General features: G+C 47.1%; 2 protein-coding genes across 2 annotated transcripts in view; both read right to left on the bottom strand.

The window, feature by feature from the left end:
• LOC311022803 (guanine deaminase-like) overlaps positions 1-16,297 on the bottom strand; it is a 49,796-nt gene that overhangs the window by 1,708 nt on the left and 31,791 nt on the right. The gene's annotated exons all lie outside the window — the stretch shown is intronic.
• LOC311023675 (uncharacterized protein) lies at positions 620-6,695 on the bottom strand (the record flags this gene model as incomplete). The annotated part of the gene is made up of 11 exons (XM_084025667.1): positions 620-1,284; positions 1,403-1,908; positions 1,993-2,366; positions 2,509-2,715; positions 2,857-3,658; positions 3,984-4,311; positions 4,399-4,927; positions 5,578-5,646; positions 5,728-5,787; positions 5,888-5,921; positions 6,102-6,695. 11 exons carry the CDS (start codon positions 6,693-6,695, stop codon positions 645-647), a joined length of 4,143 nt encoding a protein of 1,380 aa, XP_083881793.1. The 3' UTR covers positions 620-644.

Below are 16,297 nucleotides of genomic sequence, written 5' to 3' on the forward strand. Positions count from 1 at the left end.
TTTGTATTTATTATGAAGACCATTGCTTTGGCTTTAAGATATACCCCCCAATGACTAGTAATGTTTATTTCTGTTTCTATTAATATAATGATAACATTAAAATGTGCTACTATGGGACAATATGGACAGTTTTTTTTAATGATGGACACACTGAGTCATAAATGGTGGTACAATAAGATTTAATGAACACAAGTATAAGTACAACAATATAGTAGTAGTCTCAGTGTACAGCTTGCATAACAGTTGGCAACAAAAGTGAGTACACATGTCACAGGTTGCTGCTGGAGTCCTCTCTCTCTCTATCTCTCCTCCATGATGACGTCACAGAGCAGGTGGACGTTGGACACCTTGCTCTCCTCCACCTTCTGCTGCAGGGTGCTTCACAGATGCTCCACTGGGTCTAGGTCTGGAGACTCACCATCACTGCACCTTCAGCTTCCCAAGGTGAAGCTAAATCTATACAGTTACACAGGCTGTACACTGACTACATTAAGTTATATAAAAGTGTCATTTCTATAGTGTTGTTCCCTGAAAAGATGTATTAAAGTTTTTAAAAAATGTGAGGGATACACTTTTGTTAGATACTGTATTGGGGAACTGTACTCAAACACACAATATATACACTATATACACAAGTTCACAATCTATTTTGGTGCTCTCTGTTCCTTCAGCCACTCCTCCAGAGATTTCCCTTGTGAGGCCTGTGGACAAAAGGTGGCGCTGCCATGACGGCTATGGCCAAAGTCCTTGGTTTTTGGCTGTCCACACTTGCCACACATGTTGTATGCCACTTCTCTGACATACCTCCTCTTGGGCACCCCACTCTCCTCCTCAAGGGCCCGCCGTCGTCTGTTCCTCTCTGTGAAGCGAGACACAGGAGCACCCAGTGCAGGACCAAGTGGAGCTGGGCCTGCACTGGGTGTTGAGACACCAGGAGCTGCCAGCACCAGTGACAGCGTGTTGTCAGGGTTCAGGACTAAGTTCCCTAAATGAGCTGACATGGGCTGTGCAGTGCCTGGTGCGGTGGGGGTGGCTGCAGTGCCTGGTGCTGTGGGGCGCTCCCTGGTGGCAGCAGCGGGCCGTCTGCCTGGCCGCAGGAGTGGAGCCTGTCCCTCCAGATTAGGAGGGAGGACAAACTGGTGCTGCGGGCCAGATGTTGGAGGAAGGAGCTCCAGTTTATCCTTCGGGGCCGGAAGCTGGTCGGGTGCCACGGGAATCTGGTGAGTTGGAGCCATTCCCTGGGAGAGGACACTCATCTCCTGGGTCTTCTGCCTCCGTTGAAACCTGAGAGAAGATCATTTGTGTTAGATCAGTGGTTCTCAAATGGGGGTACTAGTACCCTGGGTATTTGAAGGCTTTCCAGGGGGTACATGAGTGCTGCCAAAATATGTGTCTGACTTACCATTGAATCAGTGTCCTCTGATTGAGGTCAAACAGCTGGAGCGTGGTCTCCGCCATAAGCCTTGGCGTGTTGAGCACCAGCTCCCGGATGTGGTGGTAGTCGCCAAGGATTTTTGACCATCTGGGGGTGGAGACTCCAGACTTCTTGGTTGGCGACTTATGCAAACTGCACAGCTTGGTACAAATGGCCTCAACCAAGCGGCTGGTGCTGGGCCACTGTGCTGGACCCCCAGGATGTCCGATCAAACAGCGTTTGACGCTCTCCACCCCCGGTGTGACTCCAGACCGCTTCGGAGCCTTAAAGCGGCCACTTGTCAGGCGCACCTGATGGCGAGGCTGATAGTTGACACGCTGTTTGTCAACCTCAGGGAGAGCTGTCCACAGCTGGACGATCTGGGTCACCTGCAGGTCAGAGTAGTACGAAGCCTCACGGAGCTCCACCAGGCAAACAGCTAGTTCCTGGACCTTGTCCCACCCAGCGATCCAATCCGGTCCAATCACTGCTCCCTAATAAATTAATTGATTAATAGTAATATATGTGAAATAAAATGTCATTGAGATTGGATTTAAATAGTTATTAAAGTGTCTTACCTGAGCCCCGTCAGATATACTGCCGGACAGCACATCAGCAGGTGATGCAGGGGCCTGAGGAAGAGAGGGCGGAGGTGGAGAAGGCGGAGGTGGAGACGGCGGAGGAGGAGAAGGCTGAGGTGGAGACGGCGGAGGAGGAGAGGCCTGAGGACTCGTTGACGATGAGGGCCTGCTCTGCAGAGCACGGGAGGGGTCATCCTCACACAGTACAGGAACTGTGATGTCCTCCATGCTCTCTTCAACAAAGCCCTCATCTTGGAAGTCCTCATCATTTACTTCCTCCACCAGCCTGTCCTCCTCCTCTGGGTTCTGGAGCACTGGAGTCAGTTCCTTGCCGGTCTGGCTGTACAAATACTCCATTCCCAGCAATTCACCTAGGAAAAAAAAAAGAAAAAAGTAAAGTATTATTAATATTTCATCCAATACATTAAAGGTTACATTGATCAACATAGTGTTATTAAAGAAAAAATTAATTAAGGTGTTCTTTTTCATGTTGAATGGGGGATAATTTCTTACCTGTGTACGCTCCAGGGGTGCGATAGCGCTCATCCCAGCATCTCCCTAGCACCTTTCGGCTGAGCTGGTCCACCGCCTCTCTCAGTGCGCTGCCGTAGGAGCGGATGGAAGGTGCTCCCTTTACGGCGTCCTCCATACGGTCATCATTCCAGCGCATCAGCCCTTCCAGAAGATACGCCTGGAAATGCGCATCACTGGCACTGGTTCCTGAAGGTGAAATGCACAAAGAGGCATGTCACATTTGTAAAAGATATTTACTACATATGATATGAAGTATCTATAAAACAAAGCCAGACATATTGAGAAAAAAAAGAGGTATACAACTAGTAACGCATATGTATGCAATACCTGGAATAAATCTGTTCAGGTGGAGGTGAAAGGACTCCAGGGAGGTAGAGCCACGGGCACACCTGTAGCAGCACAGCTCCACATGGCCTTTCTTCAAGGTGCCCGTCCTGATGTAGAGCTGGAAGTCCTCTGGGTCTTGGATGCAGCCAAGGTGTTTCTGCTGCTCCTTCCATATCTGCTGGATCCGTTCGTGGTCCAGCAGAGGAACGCCCAGAGTGTCCTTCCCACTCGCGCTGTCAAACAGACTGATCAGTGACCCGATCAGTCTGTTGGTCTCCTCCACCCCTCTGGTCCTCCTCCTGCAGTGCAGCGCCAACTCCCTCCGGCTGATGTGAGTGGTCACCGCCTCCTCCGAGATGTGGCCAACACTTCTTGCTGCCAGCTCACCTTCCTTGGCACAGCGAAGAGCAGCAACATCGTGTGGATCCCACTCAAAAATGCACGTGGACAGGCGTGCCATGAAGATGCCATACAGGGGGTGAGCCTCAGTGGTGACGCCTGCAGCAAAACGGCGCATGAAATGCCAGATGTCAAGGCGCACATGAAGCTCATCCCACCCTGCAAACATGGCCTTCACCCGACAAGGGCCATGCTGACTGCAGCAGTCTCTGTCCACATACACCACCTTGGGTGGCGCCTCACCCGCCTCCCTGTACCGCTTCACCAGGCCAGCTGCCATGGTGTTCAGTGCCTGTCCCTCACCAGCTGTCAGAACCGAGACAAGGACTTGACCATACTCGTTTCCGACATTGGTGCACCAGGCAGCTGTACCTGCAGCAGCACCAGCGAGTTTCTTCGTGACCTATTCAGAAAAGATAAGGAGTTAAAAACTGTGTTCATTATTATGAAATGTAAGTGCAATATTTAAATCTCTGTTTCTCTGATGCTGCTACTATGCTCCCTGGTGATGATGATGATGATGATATCTGAGGCTTTGTTTTAGTATGCTGTACGTATTTTATTTGACTGTCATGTGGAAGTGTTTGTGTAGTGATTGTGTGTGTGTACTTCATTGCTTTTAGTAGTTGCACAGTGGTTGTACTGCTGGTACAATGACATTAAAGCCTATCTCTATCAATCTATTATGTATGCACTCAAAATTCTGTATATAAACAGGGCTGTGATACCTTTTTGGTGGAGTCCATCTTGAGGACAGAGCCAAAGATGGAGGTGATTTTGGCCTTCACCTCATGCAGCCGGCTCAGAACATCCCTGGCATAAACTGCTAACAGCCACTTGGGCTTGGGAAGGGCAGGTAAGCAGGGAGGCTCAGCAAAGACGAAGGGGCGGACAACAGTGGACCTTTTGAATGGTTCGCAAGCTGTCAGGTACTGCAGAACCCGCTCCATCCATGCCTCGCTGTGTTGTTCCTGCAGCTTTTTGTACAGCTGGGTCACACTGTTGCCCATTGTCCTCTCCCTCATCATCCTCAGCACACGGATGCCGCACGAGTATCTAATGAAAGGAAGGAGTGTAATGTAAAAAAAACAACAACCCACAAATAAAAGCACCTAATAATGGTTGACATTAATTATGAATTACCTGTAAGTGAGCAAAGCTGGAAACTTGCTGCGGTGGCCCATATCCAGCTGGCCTAAGATGTCATCAGACCAAGCAGGATACTTTTTGGAGCAGCGTTTGCACTCCAGGTACTCGGTGGCAAGGTCATACCACCCGTCGATGTCCAGCACCTTCCGCACTGTTCTGTACAGTCCTGCAGCTGTTAGTCTGTGCTTGCCGCAGGCTGGACGAACACAGACCAGAGGAAACAGCCACATCTTCTGGGGCATCCACAGGAACAACGGCCGACAGAAGAAGTGGTCAGGCGAGGCGGGAGGCTGGGTGTGAATGAGGGCGGGCTGAGGAGGATACCACCAAAGCTTCAGCTGTGACACTAGCTCTGGCTTGCCGGTACGAGAGTTGGCCTTGAACAGAGTGTGCCGTATCCACTCCTGCTGGTAAGGTGGAAGCTGATCCTTCCAGTGACTGGGAAGCTCAGCTGGCGGTTGATGGAGGAGAGCTGCTGGTGGAGGATCAGCACAGGCCTCACGAGGCACCGTGGCTGCAAGAGCTAATGAAGGAGAAATGAATTAGCTTGAATGTTGGTTTTGATAGATATGCCATAAATGCAACACACAAAGTGCCACAGTGCAGAAATACTACAGAAAGAAACTGAATAAATAGTACAATGTTAATAATACTACTGTTAAAATACTACAATGTTAAGATTAGTAGTTGATAGTGTAGTACATTAAGTAATATTAAGAAGCAAAGAACCCAGTGTAAGCACATGGAAAATTATGCAAAATGAATTCATAAGTATTAATGATGCCCACAGATATGAAACATGCACACAGACACAGTAACAACTACTATTGTAATGATTAGAACAACGACTGTCCACCATCCCAGCGGTTCAGAGGGAGCTAAAGTGTGAATGAGAAGAGCATGCAGTGTAATTGTGAAAAAGCGCGTGAAAAAAAAGGCGGTAAAATTCAGGTGATTGATTTAGAGCACATGGGTGAGTGGAGTTAAGCAAAAAACACAAAAAAAACAGCGACACCTTTGTACATCTTTAAGGTTTGCATCCTGGTTGATGTGGTTTTATGCTGTATTGGGAATAAAAATATATTTAAAACGTAGAAATGTTCCACAAAATAACATTCTTAGTGTTGTCACTAAACATTCACGTCATATTTGCATTTGTGTCATATGCCACACCTGTATTTAGCTGTGCCTCACATTGCGCTGCAGCAGAAACCATTTCCTCATCATCGATCTCAGCAGAGTCTGGAGAGGAAATGTTGAAAGTATTAGGCCTACTGTTAACAATACACCGAGACAAATGTCTGTAAGATGGTGCATACTTACCAGAAAGGAAAAGCTGACGGGGTTTTGAAGGTGGGGGTGAGGTGAGCTGCGGTGCTGGAGCTGGAAAAAAGTGGACAAGTTTGTATAATCTGTTAAAATGGTACAAGCTATACATATAGGACTGCTGTAGGGGAAATTCAAAATGCACACTCTTACTCACAGAGTTTAACTGGTGACATCATTTTTTTTGCCAGCTGTGAAGGTGACAGATTTTTCCCACGTGCCAGCAGAGATTTCACAGTGGCGGGCTTCCATGTGCCACTTTGGAATCCTGCTGGAGGTGCAGAGGAAGTGGAGGGTGCAGGAGGAGGTACAGAGGAAGTGGAGGGTGCAGGAGGAGGTGCAGAGGAAGTGGAGGGTGCAGGAGGAGGTACAGAGGGAGTGGAGGCTGAAGATGGGAGGGTGGAGGCTGCAGTGCATCTCTTCAAGACATATGTCTTGAAAATGGCCATGTTGGTGTTGGGCCGGGCATCAGCAGTCTTCAGGTAACTGATGAGGGCCTGGGTCTTCTGGCTCTGGTCCTCATAAATTTCCTTCATGGAGCGACCCTTGAAATCTCCAAACTCCACCATCAAACAGCCCTGGTCTCCAGTGTCCTTAGCTTTCCTCTGCATCTCCTGCTTACGGCTAAACGTATCCAGTTCCACCGTCATCTCTCTGATATTAGAGGTATAGTCCTGGAACAGCTGTTTGTTCTCAGACAGAGGGTTTGCCTGCACGGTTTCCTTGGAAATGCTGTGCAGTAAATACACTGCATATCCAAGGCTGTTCTCCAGGAGCCATCTGAACCTCTGGCCCTGGAACATGCCAAACTGCAGCTGGCAGTGAGCCAGTACCAGAAGCCTGTCATCTGGGTCTCCACCATGGCCAGTGACAAAAGTAGATGCCTCTGCCAGCACCTCCTGTCTGGGTTTGGCCCTTCCAGACCTGGTGTTTGTGCGGGTCTTTGCCTCTTCCGAGGGCGCCATCAGCAGTCTAGTTGAACTGGCTGACTGGCGCCGAAAAACTGGGTATGCATACATTATCTGAATGAGAAAAGAAAAGACTGTTATCTCTAGTTATCTGAAAGATACCTGTATATGGGTCAAGATGAGGCGCAACATTTTAATGTTTATAATTAAAAAAATGATAATATGTGAATACACTATAAAACTGGTCAGTACAAAACTGTATATCATCCCGTACAACACTGAAAATGTGACATTGCAGCAATTTTTGCAAACAAACAAGATTAGCAATTAATTGAGATTAAGTGTACATATTTTCTTAATCTGAGTTTATTGGTATACACCACATAAATGGTGGTAAAATGTCTTGTCATGTCATTAAAGCCAGCTATATATATATGGACATATACATAGCCTACATACATACAGTTGATCGTTCATACGGACGGTAAGACAGTTGATCGTTGATATGAACGGGAAGACAGTTTATCATTCATTCATATGGACGGGAATACAGTTTATTTAGAAACCGAGTCGGTACTGTACAATAACGTAGTAACGTTACAGTACCGACTCAGTTAGCATAATTGCTGTGATTACGGTGACCGCTAACGTTATTTCATTTGATTTGACATCTTATATTAACTTTAGCAACACCTTTTTCTCTTTATTTACCGTCGAAAACCTTAAAAGTTTAAGTTCAATAACATAGTAATACACTACTTACCAAAGCACAGACGGATTGTCATAGAGCAAAAGATCGCGACAGCGGCTAAATGTAAGCCCAGCGGGAGGATCGTTGATTGGTCAAAAGTAAGCCCAAAGTAAGCCCAAAGTACGCCCACAGGACGAACGTGATTGGTCAAAAGTAAGCCCAAAGTAAGCCCATCGGACGAAAGTGATTGGTCAAAAGTAAGCCCAAAGTAAGCCCAAAGTAAGCCCATCGGACGAACGTGATTGGCTGCTGTGGGCTTACTTTGGGCTTACTTTGGCGGAGAAATCAGAACACAGCAAGCGCAAGCGAGAAGTAGCGGGATCGATGCCCGCATTCTCCACAAGGCTTTATTTCCAGTTTGAAAGCCTACCTCTAGTTTTTTCAAATGGAATTTCCCTTCGAAATGCTTTGATGTATTGGCATTCTATGATTGAGAAGAAAAGCATTCCTGATGGAGCAAAGGTAATCATGGTTTATTCTCATTTAGTGAGATTAGCATCATGCAAGAAAGGAATTACACTGCGACGAGGATGGGATTCGAACCCACGCATGCAGAGCACAATGGATCAGCAGTCCATCGCCTTAACCACTCGGCCACCTCGTCTGGAGGCTCTTGTCTCCTGTATTTCAAGCCCGATCCAGGCCATATTCCAGGGACTTTACGTCAGCCTGGAAAGTTTGGAAGAGTGTAACATCCTGGGGAGTAGGATGTAAGGACTCACTCTGTAGGGGAATTAGCCCAAATGGTAGAGCGCTCGCTTAGCATGCGAGAGGTAGCGGGATCGATGCCCGCATTCTCCACAAGGCTTTATTTCCAGTTTGAAAGCCTACCTCTCGTTTTTTCAAATGGAATTTCCCTTCGAAATGGTTTGACGTATTGGCATTCTATGATTGAGAAGAAAACCATTCCTGATGGAGCAACGGAACTCATGGTTAATGCCCATTCAGCGATATTGGCATTATACATTACATTGCGACGAGGATGGGATTCGAACCCACGCGTGCAGAGCACAATGGATTAGCAGTCCATCGCCTTAACCACTCGGCCACCTCGTCTAGTGGTTCTTATTTCATTTATTTCTCGCACGATCCAGGCCATATTCCAGGGACTTTACGTCAGCCTGGAAAGTTTGGAAGAGTGTGACATCCTGGGGAGTAGGATGTAAGGACTCACTCTGTAGGGGAATTAGCTCAAATGGTAGAGCGCTCGCTTAGCATGCGAGTGGTAGCGGGATCGATGCCCGCATTCTGCACAAGGCTTTATTTCCAGTTTGAAAGCCTACCTCTCGTTTTTTCAAATGGAATTTCCCTTCGAAATGGTTTGACGTATTGGCATTCTATGATTGAGAAGAAAAGCATTCCTGATGGAGCAAAGGTAATCATGGTTTATTCTCATTTAGTGAGATTAGCATCATGGAAGAAAGGAATTACACTGCGACGAGGATGGGATTCGAACCCACGCGTGCAGAGCACAATGGATTAGCAGTCCATCGCCTTAACCACTCGGCCACCTCATCTGGTGGATCTTATCTCATTTATTTCTTGCACGATCCAGGCCATATTCCAGGGACTTTACGTCAGCCTGGACAGTTTGGAAGAGTGTGACATCCTGGGGAGTAGGATGTAAGGGCCCACTCTGTAGGGGAATTAGCTCAAATGGTAGAGTGCTCGCTTAGCATGCGAGAGGTAGCGGGATCGATGCCCGCATTCTCCACAAGGCTTTGTTTCCAGTTTGAAAGCCTACCTCTAGTTTTTTCAAATGGAATTTCCCTTTGAAATGCTTTGATGTATTGGCATTCAATGATTGAGAAGTAAAGCATTCCTGATGGAGCAAAGGTAATCATGGTTTATTCTCATTTAGTGAGATTAGCATCATGCAAGAAAGGAATTACACTGCGACGAGGATGGGATTCGAACCCACGCGTGCAGAGCACAATGGATTAGCAGTCCATCGCCTTAACCACTCGGCCACCTCGTCTGGAGGCTCTTGTCTCCTGTATTTCAAGCCCGATCCAGGCCATATTCCAGGGACTTTACGTCAGCCTGGAAAGTTTGGAAGAGTGTAACATCCTGGGGAGTAGGATGTAAGGACTCACTCTGTAGGGGAATTAGCCCAAATGGTAGAGCGCTCGCTTAGCATGCGAGAGGTAGCGAGATCGATGCCCGCATTCTCCACAAGGCTTTATTTCCAGTTTGAAAGCCTACCTCTCGTTTTTTCAAATGGAATTTCCCTTCGAAATGGTTTGACGTATTGGCATTCTATGATTGAGAAGAAAACCATTCCTGATGGAGCAACGGAACTCATGGTTAATGCCCATTCAGCGATATTGGCATTATACATTACATTGCGACGAGGATGGGATTCGAACCCACGCGTGCAGAGCACAATGGATTAGCAGTCCATCGCCTTAACCACTCGGCCACCTCGTCTAGTGGTTCTTATCTCATTTATTTCTCGCACGATCCAGGCCATATTCCAGGGACTTTACGTCAGCCTGGAAAGTTTGGAAGAGTGTGACATCCTGGGGAGTAGGATGTAAGGACTCACTCTGTAGGGGAATTAGCTCAAATGGTAGAGCGCTCGCTTAGCATGCGAGAGGTAGGGGGATCGATGCCCGCATTCTCCACAAGGCTTTGTTTCCAGTTTGAAAGCCTACCTCTCGTTTTTTCAAATGGAATTTCGCTTCGAAATGGTTTGACGTATTGGCATTCTATGATTGAGAAGAAAACCATTCCTGATGGAGCAACGGAACTCATGGTTACTGCCCATTCTGCGATATTGGCATTATACATTACATTGCGACGAGGATGGGATTCGAACCCACGCGTGCAGAGCACAATGGATTAGCAGTCCATCGCCTTAACCACTCGGCCAACTCGTCTGGTGGCTCTTATCTCATTTATTTCTCGCACGATCCAGGCCATATTCCAGGGACTTTACGTCAGCCTAGACAGTTTGGAAGAGTGTAACATCCTGGGGAGTAGGATGTAAGGGCTCACTCTGTAGGGGAATTAGCTCAAATGGTAGAGTGCTCGCTTAGCATGCGAGAGGTAGCGGGATCGATGCCCGCATTCTCCACAAGGCTTTGTTTCCAGTTTGAAAGCCTACCTCTGGTTTTTTCAAATGGAATTTCCCTTTGAAATGCTTTGATGTATTGGCATTCTATGATTGAGAAGTAAAGCATTCCTGATGGAGCAAAGGTAATCATGGTTTATTCTCATTTAGTGAGATTAGCATCATGCAAGAAAGGAATTACACTGCGACGAGGATGGGATTCCAACCCACGCGTGCAGAGCACAATGGATTAGCAGTCCATCGCCTTAACCACTCGGCCACCTCGTCTGGAGGCTCTTGTCTCCTGTATTTCAAGCCGGATCCAGGCCATATTCCAGGGACTTTACGTCAGCCTGGAAAGTTTGGAAGAGTGTGACATCCTGGGGAGTAGGATGTAAGGACTCACTCCGTATGGGAATTAGCTCAAATGGTAGAGCGCTCGCTTAGCATGCGAGCGGTAGCGGGATCGATGCCCGCATTCTGCACAAGGCTTTATTTCCAGTTTGAAAGCCTACCTCTCGTTTTTTCAAATGGAATTTCCCTTCGAAATGGTTTGACGTATTGGCATTCTATGATTGAGAAGAAAACCATTCCTGATGGAGCAACGGAACTCATGGTTAATGCCCATTCAGCGATATTGGCATTATACATTACGACGAGGATGGGATTCGAACCCACGCGTGCAGAGCACAATGGATTAGCAGTCCATCGCCTTAACCACTCGGCCACCTCGTCTGGTGGTTCTTATCTCATTTATTTCTCGCACGATCCAGGCCATATTCCAGGGACTTTACGTTAGCCTGGACAGTTTGGAAGAGTGTGACATCCTGGGGAGTAGGATGTAAGGACTCACTCTGTAGGGGAATTAGCTCAAATGGTAGAGCGCTCGCTTAGCATGCGAGAGGTAGCGGGATCGATGCCCGCATTCTCCACAAGGCTTTGTTTCCAGTTTGAAAGCCTACCTCTCGTTTTTTCAAATGGAATTTCCCTTCGAAATGGTTTGACGTATTGGCATTCTATGATTGAGAAGAAAACCATTCCTGATGGAGCAACGGAACTCATGGTTACTGCCCATTCTGCGATATTGGCATTATACATTACATTGCGACGAGGATGGGATTCGAACCCACGCGTGCAGAGCACAATGGATTAGCAGTCCATCGCCTTAACCACTCGGCCAACTCGTCTGGTGGCTCTTATCTCATTTATTTCTCGCACGATCCAGGCCATATTCCAGGGACTTTACGTCAGCCTAGACAGTTTGGAAGAGTGTAACATCCTGGGGAGTAGGATGTAAGGAATCACTCTGTAGGGGAATTAGCTCAAATGGTAGAGCGCTCGCTTAGCATGCGAGAAGTAGCGGGATCGATGCCCGCATTCTCCACAAGGCTTTATTTCCAGTTTGAAGGCCTACCTCTAGTTTTTTCAAATGGAATTTCCCTTTGAAATGCTTTGATGTATTGGCATTCTATGATTGAGAAGAAAAGCATTCCTGATCGAGCAAAGGTAATCATGGTTTATTCTCATTTAGTGAAATTAGCATCATGCAAGAAAGGAATTACACTGTGACGAGGATGGGATTCGAACCCACGCGTGCAGAGCACAATGGATTAGCAATCCATCGCCTTAATCACTCGGCCACCTCGTCTGGAGGCTCTTGTCTCCTGTATTTCAAGCCCGATCCAGGCCATATTCCAGGGACTTTACGTCAGCCTGGACAGTTTGGAAGAGTGTGACATCCTGGGGAGTAGGATGTAAGGACTCACTCTGTAGGGGAATTAGCTCAAATGGTAGAGCGCTCGCTTAGCATGCGAGAAGTAGCGGGATCGATGCCCGCATTCTCCACAAGGCTTTATTTCCAGTTTGAAAGCCTACCTCTAGTTTTTTCAAATGGAATTTCCCTTTGAAATGCTTTGATGTATTGGCATTCTATGATTGAGAAGAAAAGCATTCCTGATGGAGCAAAGGTAATCATGGTTTATTCTCATTTAGTGAGATTAGCATCATGCAAGAAAGGAATTACACTGCGACGAGGATGGGATTCGAACCCACGCGTGCAGAGCACAATGGATTAGCAGTCCATCGCCTTAACCACTCGGCCACCTCGTCTGGAGGCTCTTGTCTCCTGTATTTCAAGCCCGATCCAGGCCATATTCCAGGGACTTTACGTCAGCCTGGAAAGTTTGGAAGATTGTGATATACTGGGGAGTAGGATGTAAGGACTGACTCTGTAGGGGAATTAGCTCAAATGGTAGAGCGCTCGCTTAGCATGCGAGAGGTAGCGGGATCGATGCCCGCATTCTCCACAAGGCTTTATTTCCAGTTTGAAAGCCTACCTCTCGTTTTTTCAAATGGAATTTCCCTTCGAAATGGTTTGACGTATTGGCATTCTATGATTGAGAAGAAAACCATTCCTGATGGAGCAACGGAACTCATGGTTAATGCCCATTCAGCGATATTGGCATTATACATTACATTGCGACGAGGATGGGATTCGAACCCACGCGTGCAGAGCACAATGGATTAGCAGTCCATCGCCTTAACCACTCGGCCAACTCGTCTGGTGGCTCTTATCTCATTTATTTCTCGCACGATCCAGGCCATATTCCAGGGACTTTACGTCAGCCTAGACAGTTTGGAAGAGTGTAACATCCTGGGGAGTAGGATGTAAGGACTCACTCTGTAGGGGAATTAGCTCAAATGGTAGAGCGCTCGCTTAGCATGCGAGAAGTAGCGGGATCGATGCCCGCATTCTCCACAAGGCTTTATTTCCAGTTTGAAAGCCTACCTCTAGTTTTTTCAAATGGAATTTCCCTTTGAAATGCTTTGATGTATTGGCATTCTATGATTGAGAAGAAAAGCATTCCTGATGGAGCAAAGGTAATCATGGTTTATTCTCATTTAGTGAGATTAGCATCATGCAAGAAAGGAATTACACTGCGACGAGGATGGGATTCGAACCCACGCGTGCAGAGCACAATGGATTAGCAGTCCATCGCCTTAACCACTCGGCCACCTCGTCTGGAGGCTCTTGTCTCCTGTATTTCAAGCCCGATCCAGGCCATATTCCAGGGACTTTACGTCAGCCTGGAAAGTTTGGAAGATTGTGATATACTGGGGAGTAGGATGTAAGGACTGACTCTGTAGGGGAATTAGCTCAAATGGTAGAGCGCTCGCTTAGCATGCGAGAGGTAGCGGGATCGATGCCCGCATTCTCCACAAGGCTTTATTTCCAGTTTGAAAGCCTACCTCTCGTTTTTTCAAATGGAATTTCCCTTCGAAATGGTTTGACGTATTGGCATTCTATGATTGAGAAGAAAACCATTCCTGATGGAGCAACGGAACTCATGGTTAATGCCCATTCAGCGATATTGGCATTATACATTACATTGCGACGAGGATGGGATTCGAACCCACGCGTGCAGAGCACAATGGATTAGCAGTCCATCGCCTTAACCACTCGGCCAACTCGTCTGGTGGCTCTTATCTCATTTATTTCTCGCACGATCCAGGCCATATTCCAGGGACTTTACGTCAGCCTAGACAGTTTGGAAGAGTGTAACATCCTGGGGAGTAGGATGTAAGGAATCACTCTGTAGGGGAATTAGCTCAAATGGTAGAGCGCTCGCTTAGCATGCGAGAAGTAGCGGGATCGATGCCCGCATTCTCCACAAGGCTTTATTTCCAGTTTGAAAGCCTACCTCTAGTTTTTTCAAATGGAATTTCCCTTTGAAATGCTTTGATGTATTGGCATTCTATGATTGAGAAGAAAAGCATTCCTGATGGAGCAAAGGTAATCATGGTTTATTCTCATTTAGTGAGATTAGCATCATGCAAGAAAGGAATTACACTGCGACGAGGATGGGATTCGAACCCACGCGTGCAGAGCACAATGGATTAGCAGTCCATCGCCTTAACCACTCGGCCACCTCGTCTGGAGGCTCTTGTCTCCTGTATTTCAAGCCCGATCCAGGCCATATTCCAGGGACTTTACGTCAGCCTGGAAAGTTTGGAAGATTGTGATATCCTGGGGAGTAGGATGTAAGGACTCACTCTGTAGGGGAATTAGCTCAAATGGTAGAGCGCTCGCTTAGCATGCGAGAAGTAGCGGGATCGATGCCCGCATTCTCCACAAGGCTTTATTTCCAGTTTGAAGGCCTACCTCTAGTTTTTTCAAATGGAATTTCCCTTTGAAATGCTTTGATGTATTGGCATTCTATGATTGAGAAGAAAAGCATTCCTGATCGAGCAAAGGTAATCATGGTTTATTCTCATTTAGTGAAATTAGCATCATGCAAGAAAGGAATTACACTGTGACGAGGATGGGATTCGAACCCACGCGTGCAGAGCACAATGGATTAGCAATCCATCGCCTTAATCACTCGGCCACCTCGTCTGGAGGCTCTTGTCTCCTGTATTTCAAGCCCGATCCAGGCCATATTCCAGGGACTTTACGTCAGCCTGGACAGTTTGGAAGAGTGTGACATCCTGGGGAGTAGGATGTAAGGACTCACTCTGTAGGGGAATTAGCTCAAATGGTAGAGCGCTCGCTTAGCATGCGAGAAGTAGCGGGATCGATGCCCGCATTCTCCACAAGGCTTTATTTCCAGTTTGAAAGCCTACCTCTAGTTTTTTCAAATGGAATTTCCCTTTGAAATGCTTTGATGTATTGGCATTCTATGATTGAGAAGAAAAGCATTCCTGATGGAGCAAAGGTAATCATGGTTTATTCTCATTTAGTGAGATTAGCATCATGCAAGAAAGGAATTACACTGCGACGAGGATGGGATTCGAACCCACGCGTGCAGAGCACAATGGATTAGCAGTCCATCGCCTTAACCACTCGGCCACCTCGTCTGGAGGCTCTTGTCTCCTGTATTTCAAGCCCGATCCAGGCCATATTCCAGGGACTTTACGTCAGCCTGGAAAGTTTGGAAGATTGTGATATACTGGGGAGTAGGATGTAAGGACTGACTCTGTAGGGGAATTAGCTCAAATGGTAGAGCGCTCGCTTAGCATGCGAGAGGTAGCGGGATCGATGCCCGCATTCTCCACAAGGCTTTATTTCCAGTTTGAAAGCCTACCTCTCGTTTTTTCAAATGGAATTTCCCTTCGAAATGGTTTGACGTATTGGCATTCTATGATTGAGAAGAAAACCATTCCTGATGGAGCAACGGAACTCATGGTTAATGCCCATTCAGCGATATTGGCATTATACATTACATTGCGACGAGGATGGGATTCGAACCCACGCGTGCAGAGCACAATGGATTAGCAGTCCATCGCCTTAACCACTCGGCCAACTCGTCTGGTGGCTCTTATCTCATTTATTTCTCGCACGATCCAGGCCATATTCCAGGGACTTTACGTCAGCCTAGACAGTTTGGAAGAGTGTAACATCCTGGGGAGTAGGATGTAAGGACTCACTCTGTAGGGGAATTAGCTCAAATGGTAGAGCGCTCGCTTAGCATGCGAGAAGTAGCGGGATCGATGCCCGCATTCTCCACAAGGCTTTATTTCCAGTTTGAAAGCCTACCTCTAGTTTTTTCAAATGGAATTTCCCTTTGAAATGCTTTGATGTATTGGCATTCTATGATTGAGAAGAAAAGCATTCCTGATGGAGCAAAGGTAATCATGGTTTATTCTCATTTAGTGAGATTAGCATCATGCAAGAAAGGAATTACACTGCGACGAGGATGGGATTCGAACCCACGCGTGCAGAGCACAATGGATTAGCAGTCCATCGCCTTAACCACTCGGCCACCTCGTCTGGAGGCTCTTGTCTCCTGTATTTCAAGCCCGATCCAGGCCATATTCCAGGGACTTTACGTCAGCCTGGAAAGTTTGGAAGAT

Source organism: Eutrigla gurnardus, assembly GCF_963514095.1.
Source record: "Eutrigla gurnardus genome assembly, chromosome: 13".
In the NCBI taxonomy this organism is placed as follows: domain Eukaryota; kingdom Metazoa; phylum Chordata; class Actinopteri; order Perciformes; family Triglidae; genus Eutrigla; species Eutrigla gurnardus.